The sequence below is a fragment of the Paralichthys olivaceus genome, chromosome 12, assembly GCF_024713975.1.
Source record: "Paralichthys olivaceus isolate ysfri-2021 chromosome 12, ASM2471397v2, whole genome shotgun sequence".
NCBI lineage: Eukaryota > Metazoa > Chordata > Actinopteri > Pleuronectiformes > Paralichthyidae > Paralichthys > Paralichthys olivaceus.
In genome coordinates this window covers 7,306,097-7,319,951 of record NC_091104.1, presented here as the reverse complement: position 1 = coordinate 7,319,951, position 13,855 = coordinate 7,306,097, and the positions used below count along the sequence as shown (strand labels likewise).

The 13,855-nt window shown below is 41.5% G+C and overlaps 2 protein-coding genes and 1 long non-coding RNA gene across 5 annotated transcripts in view; 2 read left to right on the top strand and 1 right to left on the bottom strand.

Moving 5' to 3' along the window:
* Positions 1-4,105, top strand: part of LOC138412297 (uncharacterized) — a 31,838-nt gene extending 27,733 nt beyond the window's left edge. Inside the window, exons 3-4 of one of the 2 annotated variants that reach the window (XR_011244751.1) lie at positions 68-186; positions 1,260-4,105. This is a non-coding gene — a long non-coding RNA (uncharacterized lncRNA). The other variant, XR_011244750.1, reaches the window with a different exon arrangement.
* Positions 4,106-5,684: 1,579 nt separating this feature from the next.
* On the bottom strand, positions 5,685-10,161 carry fuca2 (alpha-L-fucosidase 2). Its single transcript, XM_020098199.2, has 7 exons — positions 9,971-10,161; positions 9,138-9,325; positions 8,667-9,006; positions 8,313-8,523; positions 7,565-7,755; positions 6,982-7,090; positions 5,685-6,474 (listed from the first exon to the last, which is right to left on the bottom strand). The coding sequence occupies exons 1-7, from the start codon at positions 10,159-10,161 to the stop codon at positions 6,337-6,339; spliced, it is 1,368 nt and encodes a 455-aa protein (XP_019953758.1). The 3' UTR covers positions 5,685-6,336.
* A 293-nt stretch (positions 10,162-10,454) lies between these two features.
* Positions 10,455-13,398, top strand: LOC109636465 (putative deoxyribonuclease TATDN3). 2 transcript variants are annotated; one of them, XM_020098201.2, is made up of 10 exons: positions 10,455-10,559; positions 10,652-10,684; positions 10,801-10,874; positions 10,949-11,033; positions 11,705-11,767; positions 11,864-11,973; positions 12,212-12,267; positions 12,359-12,471; positions 12,763-12,840; positions 13,052-13,398. In XM_020098201.2, the coding sequence occupies exons 1-10, from the start codon at positions 10,455-10,457 to the stop codon at positions 13,193-13,195; spliced, it is 861 nt and encodes a 286-aa protein (XP_019953760.2). In that variant the 3' UTR covers positions 13,196-13,398. The 2 variants fall into 2 exon arrangements, with proteins under 2 accessions (XP_019953760.2, XP_019953759.2); XM_020098200.2 differs by having other exon boundaries at positions 12,760-12,840.
* Positions 13,399-13,855: the final 457 nt, after the last annotated feature.

Sequence of the window (13,855 nt, the reverse complement as noted above, 5' to 3'; positions counted from 1 at the left end):
GGGCCCTGGGAGGGATTACACAACAGCCCACGTTTAAGGACGCTTTTCCTCTCTCACTGTGTTTCAGAGCGGAGCAGCAGCTGCCTCACTCTACACACAGTGCGGATGTCATGATGTAAAGAGCTAAACATCACCTTTCTGGATTCAGTCATTTATTTTAGCCAAGAGTTGGGGGAAGACACAAAGGTACACATGTTCATTAACTATTATTATTATTATCTGTTGGACAGTGTGTGTGTGTGTGTGTGTGTGAATGTATGCAAGAGCAGAGGAGAATGAGCAAAAGTTACAAATGCTTTGAAAGACACTAATCACATGGTGCGGCAGCCCTGAATGTACATTTCTGACAGCATGCTCCTATTCAGCGCGTATATTGAGAGGAAGTGGATGAAAAGAATGACATGTTCTCCAAATCTCTGAGACACCCACAGCCTGTTCAGAGCCAGTTCTTTCCCGTCACGGCAGGATTTGCTTTGTGAATGGAGAGAGTTGTGATGAGGGTGTCATTAACACGGCAAGAAACTAGGACAATACGGCAGATTATGTGCAGCTGCAAACCTCATCCTGTGAATCAGATGCGTGAGTTCAGCGTGACATGGAGCCGCCACAGCCTCGACATTTAAGAAACATCTCCACTGAATCTAAACACTTCCTCCCAACAAGAATTCACCAGAAATAAAGTTGTGTGTTGACAATATTTTTTATGAACCAATTTGACATGTTTTGTATTTACAATTGGAAATGAAATATTTATTTGTTTTATTTTTCATTTTGTATTTAGTCGAGCTGACTGATATTTCCATAGTTCAATAGGATCTGTATTGTACAGCTATTGTGTTTGGATTTGCAGGTATACTTTTTTTTTTTCTACATTAAAGTATATATTTGTTTTTCTTTAGAGGTATTTATAGTAATGTTTATGGATATATTATTAAATATCAAGCCTCAATTAGATTTCTTTGTCCTAATTCCAATTTAGGAATCACTGGATATTCTTTTATTTCTTATTTTTACATGTATATCAGCTGAAATATCAGTTATATCAGCTGGACTGATTTTTAGACAAGCTGCGGGTTTTTGAGAGATCCCCTGCGTGAATTTGGTAAATGTTTTGCAACCAATTTTATGCACTTTATTTAATAAATAAGGTTAAATTGTTAAATCTGGCAATTTACTCTTAGCTTAGCAGTTTGCAAAATTGTGTTGTAAACCTTAAGAATTCATTTTTCAGAGTAAGAATCTATTATCTCTTTTTTCAGAAGTTCCACTTGCAGTTTATATTGTTGAACCATCACTGGCGACCTGTCTGGTGTGCGACCTGCGTCTCTCCCAATGTCACCTGGGATTAATTGGCTCCAGCGCCCGTGACCCTCAAAAGATAAATGGTGTAGTGGATGGATTTCTTTGCACCGTTTTTTTAATCTAAGTGGAACTGCTCTGTTGTTTGCATACAAATACAGACTTTGCATCAGGAGCTCATCATTTCTAGTGATTAAATAAACACTCAGCTACAGGTAGTCTGAATTTGTTCCCCTCAACACAGCAAACAAGGTCTTTCCCTGATTTCAAGTGTAATTTACGATCACTCAGGGTCACATGTGTGAAACTTTGGCATCTCAACACAATATAGTTTACACAACTATATATACCTAACCTCCTTTGACCATCCTCCTCAGATTCACTCTGTGCCATCGGGTGAGAACAACTGGGAGCCTCTATGAATAGGAGTCCTTGGCTTAGGGCTTGCACCAGCTGTGCTTACTATGGGTAAGGCATACTTAACAGAGGCCTTACCCTTAATATAAAGCTTACGCAGCAGAACAAAGCCTTGAGACTTATGTAACTACTTATACTTCAACTTCACCTCTGAGTTCAAGATATCACCTGAGCGGCAAGAGTTTTCTTTGGATTTTCTTCAGAGGGCTGCAACTTGCCGAGAGCCTGAAAAAGCAGCGAACACAGAGACTATGTATTGACAGAGTCCCTCCACAGTATGGAATTGCAGGGAGCTATTATTAGATATAGCCTCTAACAAGCCGACGATGAAGTTGAAGCTAACTAACTGCACTGCAGCTGAGATCCATTATGCTGGATTCAGTATCTAGAGGAGCAGCACTAAAATGGCTGATACTCTATGTGCAGTGAAGGTCAAGTCGCCCGTCTCTATAAATATAATGGTCTGTCCCCCAGGATGTTCCACACTGCTCGGCATTTCCACTATCCAAAGCTGCACCGCCCCTCTGCTGACCGGCTCAGATCCACCACAAATTTGCATGTGATTGAATGCCACACATGCACCTGACTACTAGCAGGCCTATAATGATATTATTAGTGGCAGCGCAGACGGGAGGGGTGAGAGAGAGAGAGAGAGAGAGAGAGGGAACAACAGAGGGGGGGGGTGCAATGTTTATGAATGGAAGGAATGAGGTTTTCCTCCCTGCTGTCATCTGGTGGACTGAGATATCGGATCCAGGGGACAGTTTGAACGAGCAGCTGATACAAACACCAACAAATACTGTGCAAACCTCTGCCAGCCTGCGCTCCCCCCTCACTGGATGCATTAATAATTGATTTAAATAAATACAAAAACAACGCGTTCCCTTTCCGATCAATTAACCCTCTTTTCATTTATCCGTCTGTGCGAGTCAGCCTCTCAAACCAGGCGTGCTCTTACCATTATCTCAGCAGTGCCCTGAAAATAAACTGACATGATGTGTGTGTTTCCATGGCAACCACGCCAACGTCTGTAATAGTTTCCCAGTTCCTGTTCCCTACATATATAATTACCACCACTGATCACAGCACTGAAGACGGCAGACACTGAGCCACGTCGATCACGCGATCAAACACCGTTGAAGCTTATATGTAACATCAGGTTTGTGCCGACAAGCAGGAAAATAAAGCTGCTAACAACGTGAATTAGCATGAAGTTATAGATTGCAGTATAAAAAAGCTGCAATCTCCACAAAATCAAATGGTGTTATAATATACCAACCAATAAGTTGGTTTTAATTAGTATTTTGTTGCTGTCAAGACGAGGTGAAGCATCATGATTGACAGCTGGGACTAACTCCTGATTGGTCGGGCGTGTACGTATCGGTGGGTCCTCGATACCTCGACTCCGCTCCACGATCACGACTGTACAAAGTCTAAGAGCGACGATGGCAGCGTCCGTATCTGGGATGCTTTGGCTTCAACAGGAGGAAGTGGAGTTTTCTGTGCACGACAGTGGACTTTACTTTCTAACGTTGTCCGTTGCTCAGCTTCTGTTTCATTCTCTCTGATTTTAAGAGATTTAACAGCATATTTAAGGAATTTCTCTGCAAAGGAAAGTGGTCATGCATGAATATGAGGAAAGTGGTGGTTTGCCGTACACAGTACTGAGGCATCGGCCCCAAGGAGACCCCCCCCCCCCCATCGCATGGTACAGTGAAGAGCAGTGTGCACTGGCTCCCCTCTCCTCTGGTTTCCTGCTTATCCACCAAACCATCTAAACATATGAAGGCTCGTCCAATTATATTTCACCTTCAGCACACATAGAGGAAATTGCAGGACTAACTGAGTTTCTCAAATAAAGCCTCAAATATTTGACTAAATCCAAAACTGAGCTCTGCCAAATTTATTTGGTCAGAATGGATGGAAGGTGGAGTATTCTTATATTAGGAGATTTATATTGCAAGAATGTAAGTTAGATTAAAAAAGAAATGTCCAGGTCTTTTTTTTTTTCTTTTTTTTGGGAGGACGTGAATCATGCAGAAATGTTGTGTAATGCTTTTGTAATATGAGGGAATAAAAAGCTGTCATTTACCTGTGAAGGAGACTTGGCTGTGTCAGTTCTATGAACATGAATTGAAAGAGATGTGCAGCAACAAAGAGGATGATTCAGTTTAAGATTCCACTGGACGTCATTATATAGAGTTGCTTTAAAAGAGTCTGCGGCCTGTTGAGATACAGATTTACTCTGCTAATTCGTTGTAAAGCCGTGAGGTGATATCTGCTTATCACAAGATAATCCTCGTGATGTTTTCACACTGGACAAACTAAACCTTTTGAGTTTCTATGACGACTGAATGTTTCCACAGGTTCTCTCTTACGTTTGAAGGGGAGGGGGAGGTGAGGGGCATTCAGCTGCAACGTGCAACTTCACCACTAGATGTCACTAAATTCTACAGACTGAACCTTTAACAGTTAATCAAGGAAATAAAATGCAGATTTACAAATTAATCTTCTACGATGTCAATCAATAAACTGTACGTTGGGGTCGTTCAAACTTGTGAACATTTTAATGAGCACGTTCCATTATTTTTCTGTCACGAAGAAAATAAAATGCAGATTAAACGATTCTATTCTATCAAATATCAATAAATGTTTGGGTTTGACAAAAAAACTGCTGTTTGGATCTTGGCTGTTGAGTTGATCAGATTTTGATGTATTCATATTTTATGGATGAATATATTTCATAGTTTATTATACAATAAAATTCATTTGGACGATAATCTTTTTGACATTCCTAACGAGACAACTAAACCTGTATCACCTTGCAGCAGTTGTACTCATCTGATCGACTGTATTTTACAAACGCTGGATAAATGTAAGCAGAATAAATGTAGGATGACTGTTGGACGAGTTGAAACCAGGCAGCTCTACTTCACATTCAGTCTCATCCTCTGCATCTGTCCCTCGTGTTGTTGTGCTGCTGCAGGGGATCCGCGGTCATGAGCTGGGGATAGCCTGCCTGCTGAGGGGGGGGGGAAACGCACGGACGTGAGAACCCCTTGCAAACCCCCCATCCGCACGTCATGGAACATTTGCAGGAAAGGGACCACCCACTTTAAAGGCGTGCAGCAGAGAGCAGACACAACAGTGAGCCGTGCCCTGCACTGAACTCAGCATCTCAGGTGACAAACACACCTGCAGCCGCCGCAGCTCCTGCACGCGGGGGAACTCACGCACAGTTGCGGAGGTTGTTTTTTTTGTTTGTTTGTTTTTTTAAAGAAAAATGAGGCGGAGCAGCAGAGATTCAATGAGACACATGCGCGTCACGTCATCACGCAGATATCTGTATATGCATGAGAGGGATGATGATGTTGTTTACTTGCACCAGATGTGCGCAGCTGGAGAGCTGAGGTCGGGTTTTTTTGCGCCGTCAGCCGATACAGCGACCCGCATAGTTGCGGTGCCGTTAACGATGTGAGCAGCAGGGGGCGCTAGAGAGACGCATTACCTTAGATGATTAGAATTCGTGTTGGTTGCCAGGTAGGTTTTCAACGTGCAGGGAATCAGCACAGTGAGTCGAAAAATAAATGGGGGAACGATGAAGCACATACAACGCAAGTATCAATCAACCCAATCAAATGATATCTGCCCATATTCACAAATCACAATTTGTCTCCGAGACAAACGTGAAGATCCCTCTCCCAGGACGGACACAAGCATAACAGATGTGCAACATCAACAGAACAACAGTATTTACGACATTGATTAGAAGAAACAGTTTGTATGAACTGAAAGAGTTGAGAATGAATTAAGGAGTTATTGTCAGTGATGGTTAGGGTTAGGGTTAGCACGTGAGTTGGTGTATTGTATGTCAGGCAGTGTTGTTGTCCACGATCAGCTGCCACAGAACAAGAAGATAAATACAAGAGCCTGAAGTTCAAGAACAAAGAAGCGAGAGGACGATACAATAAAATCCAGTCATTTATTATCGATATGGCTTCAAAGTGATGGTTGAGGTGATGGGAGCTGAAGCCAATCCCAGCTGACAAGGTCCTCAGAGACAGACAACTATTCATACTGTACAATAAAATGAAATATACATAATAAAATGTCAAAACGTATAGAAAATATGTGCAATAAGATGCAAGTTGTGGACAGTGTGTAACATGTGGCGTCCATGAGGGTGGTCAGTGTCAGTGAGGGTCTTCCTGGCAGGATCAGAAGGGCTAAAGCTGAGCCGATATAATCAATAACAAATAATGACGTATGACCGTAGCAGAATGTGGGAACTTCTCTTTAAACCCATTTAAAATTAGAATTATATTAGATCATGAAAAAGATGCTTGACAGCTTGATTCACTTTATTAAAACATTCCTCCATAGTCCATATAAAACAAACACCACCACCTTCATCCGACCTCATAAAAAATCTCATGTAAAAAAAAAAAAAAATGGCAGAAAAGTAGAAAATAAAAGCGTGATGTAAGATCACGTGATTTCAGGTACAGATAAAAATGATTTCACGTCACAGGTTGTGTTCGGTGATTTAAACACGAAACGCTGGTTCCCCCTCTGGGCCTCCAGCTCTGTCTGTTCCTCTTCAAGTGATCTGGTTTCCCTTTAAGTGGCACCTGTCAGCCTCAGCGTCCAGGCCCACTGGCACGGCATCTGGCTGAAGGACAGCGGGGGCAGCAGAGCCCGCAGTCCGCTGGGCTTCACAGGCTCCCACTGCACAGAGCCGTGGCCGACGAGCACCACCTTTGTTAGAACAAAGGCGACACGTGAACGAGGTTGACATGTTGGCAGAGAGCGAGAACAACCAGTCAGACTCGTTTTGTCAAGACGGAGAGCGGTTATTGGATCTTCCAGTGGCGTTAGACCAGCGTGCCAATGTATCGAGCCTCTAATTAAACACTGAGCACTCGTTTCTTTCACCACTAACATGATGGAGGTTGTTCCCTGTATGCAGCTACTGTGAGAGCCACAAGTCAACAGATTCATTTATGGATTTTATCAATGTTTTGTCTAAAATCTAAAACACCTGTACATGTTTACATTAGTCATTCAGGAAAAAAAAGAAATATTGAAATGAGGCTGATATTCTTTGTTCATACAAATACACAAACTCATGAGTGATCTCTGGTGGACAAATGGAGACATTATTTATCTTGCCTCTTTCTTTAATGGAATTTCTTGGTATTGATCATTTTCATTTAAATGACAAATATTTAAACTGCATATTTTCCAGTGTTGCTCTTGTCTTACCTGAGTCAGTCCTTGTGTAACCACAGGTTCATGTAGAATCACAGATCCATTACTGGGCCAGTCCAGTAAAATGGCAAAGACGGCCTTTTCCTGTGGTCTGGATGTGTACCTGTTGAAGATAAAGTCCATTAATAAACTGAGAAATTATCATTATTAAGTTTTGATTTTACATAATAAGGAGGGAGAAAACCCACAGTTACAACAAACTGATAATATGGAACAGAAAGACTAGACAATAGAAACCATCAGTACAGACATTACTCATCCATTCACCAAATATGTTTCATAAAACATGAATTTAATTGACTTTTGGAAAATAAATATAAAAATACATTTGCAGTAACTGTGTGAATCCCTCGATTATCATTAAAAAAAGACAACTCGTCCAATTGTGTCTAAGCAAGGATTTTAGAATTAGTATAATAACGAATATTTACATAATTTTGATGCATCCACACATTGTTTTACAGTAAATCTCTATTTGTTGAAACGTGCAGTTATTTCAACTCTTGCATCCAGTGTTGGTTTGTGAGTCTCGTCACTGCAAACCAAACACGATGCACAAACACAGATGAGAACCCACCAGACGTTTGCAGTGCCGTTGTCTTTCTGAACCCGCCACGCTGTCGTGTTGTAGATGGCCTCTCCGTTCACCTTCAGCCACTGACCCATCTGCCTCAGACGCTCCTCGAAGATCGGAGAGATTCTACCGTCGTGTGTCGGACCGATGTTCATCAGCAGGTTTCCCCCACAGGACACCGTCTCTACTAACGTCTGAAACACATTGAAACACATATTCTCAGTCAGTTGGTCATGCGTGTAATTTTAATAACTGTAAATGCAAAAAATGGAGTTAGCAGCTTTACCAGTTTTGAATTTTTGATCATAAAGCAATTTAAATATGTTCATTTATCTTGAATGAGCATTTTTAATTAGTTTCTGACATTTTTTTGAATTGAGAAAATAAACTGTGGGTGGGAGAGGAAGAAAAAAATCTATTGTGAAACAGAAAAACAGAAATAAGGTAGAATGTGGTAGAAACCCGGAACTTCCTTTTTGAAACTTGCTGATCTAAAACATTTTCTTCCTTGTCTGTGAATGTTTGTTTTTGGAAACAATGGTTTCAACTAAACTTTCTTTTTCTGGAGCTTTTAACCAACTGGAGTTGAACTTGTTTGGTTTTAATTTCATCAAATAGGGATTTTAAGGCTCTCCCTGAATTTAATTTTATTTCAATAAGCCATTTAGATACACCCAATGCTTTTGTTTTTGCTGGAGCAGTTCAGCAGTTACACAACATCTCAAAGGTTAAAGGGATTTTCCACTCTCACCGCCACGAGCTGCTCTATGGTGAGGAAGTCGCTGAGCGGAGCATTGCGTCTGTAACCCCAGGACTTGGTGTCAATGGTCATGCAGTTTTCCCATTTGTGTTTGAGCAGGTGTCCCGGCTGGTAGCGATCATTACAGGTGTAATATCCACCGTGGTTGCAGATGGTGCCGTAACCCCACCGATCGTTTGTCACCACGGTGTCTCGCACTGGACTGTGGAAAACACACACACACACACACACACACACACACACACACACACACACACACACACACACACACACACACACATTTAACCAAGTTACGTTTTCATCTATAAGGATGAATTTGTGGGTGGGTTTTTTTTAATCTATTACCTGTCATTATAGAGCCAGGCTAAGAAACCAGTGCTGTTCCAGTATTTGTCAGGTGCATTTCCGTCCCCGTCAGACCACAGCACCTCTGGTTTGTACTTGACGATGAGCTCATAAAGCTCAGGCAGAGTTTTACTGGTGGGAAAGTAGTTTGTGGCGAAAACGTTGGCAGCGTCCTGTTGATAGAGCGGATTAAACCACTCGAAGAGGGAATGGTACAGCCCCAAACGAAGGTCACTCTTAGCACGGAGGGCATCCGCCATTTCCTCCACCAGGTCTCTTTTGGGTCCAACATCCACTGCATTCCAGTTCCAGGAGGTTTTTGAGCCCCATAGTGTGAAACCTAAAATAAAATATGTTAAAAGTACATCTTAAATGTGGCAGAAATAACTGCGGTAATACTCCAAGTATGTGGAAATATGTTTTACTCTGCCCACAGACAGAGTATGTGAATGACAGGATCACACACTGTACCTTCATGGTGTTTTGTCGTCAGGACGATGTACTTTGCCCCTGACGCGGCAAAGATGTCCGTCCATTCTTTGGCATCGAAGAACTCGGCAGTGAACTGCGGAGCAAAGTCTTGATACTTGAAGTCTGGAGGATAGTTCCTCTGCATGAAATCAACGTACGGCTTCAGTTTTTTGTTCTGCCAGTACCACCTGCCACAGAGACGCAGAGTGAAACAGACTGAAGGAGGGAAGAACAACTCTCTTCCACGATCTGGATCGTCTGAGGATTTAGCTGATGTCAAACATATTGATGAAAAAGTTAAAAAAAAAAGTTAAATTTAAAGATATAAATAAAATATGTTTGATGTAAATGGATAAGGCTTGGTGAGGAAATAATTCCCCTGACGTAGTTTATACTGTAAATATAAAAGAGCTTGTTGTATCCTATAAAAAAAACTATAAATTCCTAAATAAAATTTTATGACAAGTTGATGATTTATTCATTTTTTTGTCAAACATTTCTACCGTGTTGGTTACTTCAGGGACACTGGGCCTTTCTTACAGGGGTTGGGCAAACAAGTGTCAAACCTGTTCTGGAGCTTGAATGATGATCCGATTTTAAGCTCAGACTTGAGAAAGACAAGTGTCAAAACTTTGAGGAAGTAAAATTCACAATGACAAATGTGCAGCTCCATGTGCTCGATGACTGAAAGCTCCAGAAAAGACACTGAATGAAACTTGTTTGTTCTCGACTGTTTCTAACTTGCACCATTTTGCATCAACATCATTTCTCCTGTTCCCATTGACTAAAGTTTTTAATAATCTGGTGTGATGTCTAATCAGGTGGACGCTCACCAGAACCACTCGCTGCCGAAGCTGGGGACAGAGAAAACCCCCCAGTGGATGAAGATCCCGAACTTCGCCTGGTCGTACCACTCCGGAAGTGGCCGGGAATCAATCGATTTCCAGTTGGGTTCGTATTTGATCCCGCTGGTACCGATCACCAGGATCGATACCAGCAGAGGACACACTGTGAGAGTGCCCATGTCAGGCGGGGGGGGCGGTGGTGGTGGTGGGAGCGCTTGATTCAATGATCCGAGTGGAGCGGACCTGCAGGAATCACATGATGAGTCTCCGTGTTTACGGAAGAACCTCAGCGAAGCACGCTACCCGGAAGTAAACAGAGCGTATTGGTGAGGCGTTCGATTTGTCTCCTCGTCGATGCCGCCGTCGAGTGTCAACCAATCAGATTTGAGCCTGAAGAGAACCCCGCCCTCCCGGGAGACGCCGCTAATTTAAACCACACACACACACACACACACAGATTACCTCTTTGCACATGCGCAGTTTGAGTCTTGTCCCCGGAAGTGGGGATGTTGTGGTTGTGGACATGCGGGGCTTCATCGACTGTCACTGTCACATCTCTGCGGGGGAGTTTGACGAGGTGAGGACGTTTTAATTGAATCATAAACGAGTAGTTTATATTTGAATGTAAAATATCCTGCGACGTGTCCATTGTCTTGTGTTTCTCTTCAGGACTTAGAGGACGTGGTTGAGAACTCCAAGAAGGTGAGACACCCTGTCACCTGAAACCACAATACAATATTATTATTATTATTATTATTATTATTATTATTATTATTATTGTACATGTGAAGCTAATCATTAGCTCTTTGCTCTCTCAGGCCGGACTGTTGGCGCTGTTAGCAGTCGCAGAGCATGCTGGGGAATTTGAAAAGATCATATCCTTGTCACAGAGGTGATGGAAACACAAGATCGATCAGATGGAACCTGATGTGACGTGTGAGGACTGATCTTTTCTCTTTGTCGCAGGTTTCCAGGTTTTATTTTTCCCTGCTTAGGAGTTCACCCCGTTCAAGAAGTTTCCCCCGAGCAGCAGAGAGGAGCTTCTCTCCAGGTACCGTCCACTTGTCGAGGGTCGCTTCCCTCAAACCACGGTGTGACATTGATATGGAGTCAACAGCCAAATGAAAGGTGTAACTGAATAGTAAAATATAAGCAAGGTAGAAAAACCTTAATATTAAAGTAAAATACAATTCAAAACTAAAACTATGTACATTCAAAGGTGCAGTGAGACATTCATTGCAAATGAAGCAACGGCTTTAAGTGTATGGAGTGTGTGTGTGTGTAGTTATTGCATCATGTGTGTATCCGTTGTTTTTTTATTTTTCTAAGTAAAGTGCGAACAGGCACGAGAACAGATGTGCAGAGGTTTGTTAATCACAAGTTGACGGAGCCTGAACTGAACTGAAAACATTATTAATGTTGGGGGGGCATTATTTCTAGAAAGCCATGCTGCTAATGATTGTTCATTTTATATGCTCAATGCTGTGAACACCACACAAGTCTATCAACTTCCACTGAACTTGTACTTACATCCTCATAGTATAAGTGCAGCTCTCTGCATGGCTCATTAAGACTAGAAGTAATAAAGATAATATGCTTTTTTTTCTCTCCTTCGGCTTAATCAACAATTGGAAAGACAACACTGCGATTCAGTTGATAATTTATGATTTGTGTAAATATTTGTCTTGGAATGAAATAATTGTTGTTCTTTCATTTACACAGGATCTAGATGCAGCTTTGCCCATCATAGAGAAATACAAAGACCACCTTGTGGCTATCGGAGAGGTAAAGGTTCACTATCTCAGTCATGACTTGAATTGCAGTTTTTCGGTCTGTGTGTTATTTTGCATTTACGTTAAAGTTCACATTTTATTGTTGAAGGTTGGTTTGGATTTCACACCCAGATATGTCAAAAGTGAGACTGATAAAGACGATCAAAGGCAGGTCCTCATCCGTCAAGCGCAGATAGCCAAGGAGCTGGACCTCCCCCTGTGAGTAAGACATGATATAAAGACTTTATGTTATATATTATATCACTGGGTAACACTCGGGATTGTTTAAGACAAACAGCAAATGGTGAAATATGAAGGCATATGTCTGTTTGCAAAAGCAGCATATGTCATAATATTAAAGTATTCTCATGCTTTTTTAATCAGTGTCTTAAATTCCACTGCAGACTTGACTCACTAGCTTGCAGGTTCCCATAATAAGTTTGTGATTTATTTCTAGAAATGTTCACTCACGGTCTGCAGGAAGACCCACCATCCATCTCCTCAAAGAACAAGGTGAGCACTTAAGCTTCTCATTTGATCTGTGGATGAATCCTTCGCCTGAACATTAGAGAAGTAAACTGCAGTTCCCATGAAATGTCACTAGGTGTCGAAAAAGCCCTGCTCCATGCTTTCGATGGGAGACCGTCTGTTGCCATGGAGGGAGTGAAGGCTGGGTATTTCTTTTCTATCCCACCATCCATTATTCGGAGTGAACAGGTACAATAGAGCATTTAGTTTATCTCAGATTTACATTTTATTTAAACCCAACTTGCTATAAAATGTCCATCAGTATCACAACTCACTCACAGATTCTTATTTTGCATTTGAGACGACTGTAAATATTTCACTGATAGTTAGAAATGACTCTGATAAACTTGTTGTTTGTATATTTATAGGTTACACGACTCAAATCCAGAGACAAACATGTTGACTTAGTTTTCATTGGCTGACTTCATCACTTTATATGTTAATGATTAATGATTTGTGTGTTTTCTTTCCAACAAGAAGCAGAAACTTGTGAAACAGTTGCCGTTAGAGAACATCTGTCTGGAAACTGATTCACCTGCTCTGGGTCCTGAAAAGCAGGTAAGATATTTTATCCCTTGGAATAGAACGCATACTTAAATCCAAACCCAGTATATTTACTGGTAAATGATAATAATATCTATATATTATTAAAGTTCTCATCAGCATAATCTGTGTGTGGGTGTGTTTTCTAAATGTCCATACCTTTTCTTCTACGTTCATATTTGAACATTAAACTGCTCTCGTGTTTTGTTCTGTGTCGTGTTTGCAGGTGAGAAATGAGCCAAAAAACATTTCTATTTGTGCCGAGTACATCAGTAGAATTAAAGGTGTGTCGCTGGAGAGGGTGATGGAGGTAACGACGCAGAACGCTCTCCAACTCTTCCCCAAGCTAAAGTCGGTCATCAGACCCTGACGCAGCCTCAGCGGTTTATTTCACCAGTCTAGAATATCTTCAGTTATAAACCCACAGCTTTCTGCCATCGTCACCATCTATTTAAGTGACATAACGAGGACGTCTGACTGAACCTAGGAGCCCTGAAGTGTAAACAACTAAAAAAAAAACAGCCATTCATTCCTGAAATTCTTGAATAAATAAAGATGCGACAACTATTTTAACACATGAGTTGTGTATTTTTCATGTGTGTGATACATCTGAATCATCCAACCATTCATAAACACTGTGTCATGTAACAGCAGCTTACTGACAGCTGTTATTCATTAAACATTTGTGTCATTATGAAATAAATGATCACAACGTGCCGCTCTCTTCATTTTCACACTGACCATCATCGGATCCAATCAGAGCAGTGATATCATAGAGTCATTTCCCTGGTCGCTTGCACTATTTGTGTATAAATGTTGTTGCTCCTTATAATTAAAAGGTGATTCATCCTTCACCTAACATCAGCTGCTGAAGCCAAACTCTAATGGGCCTGGATCAGTCACAGCTCACAGTCGGATGAGGTATTGCTGCTTTCAAGTGCTCCTCGCATGCTCCTATCCTATCCTAGTGTCATTAAACCATAAATTAAATTGTTTTATAAAGTTTCCCCCGACCTGACTGAACACAGGC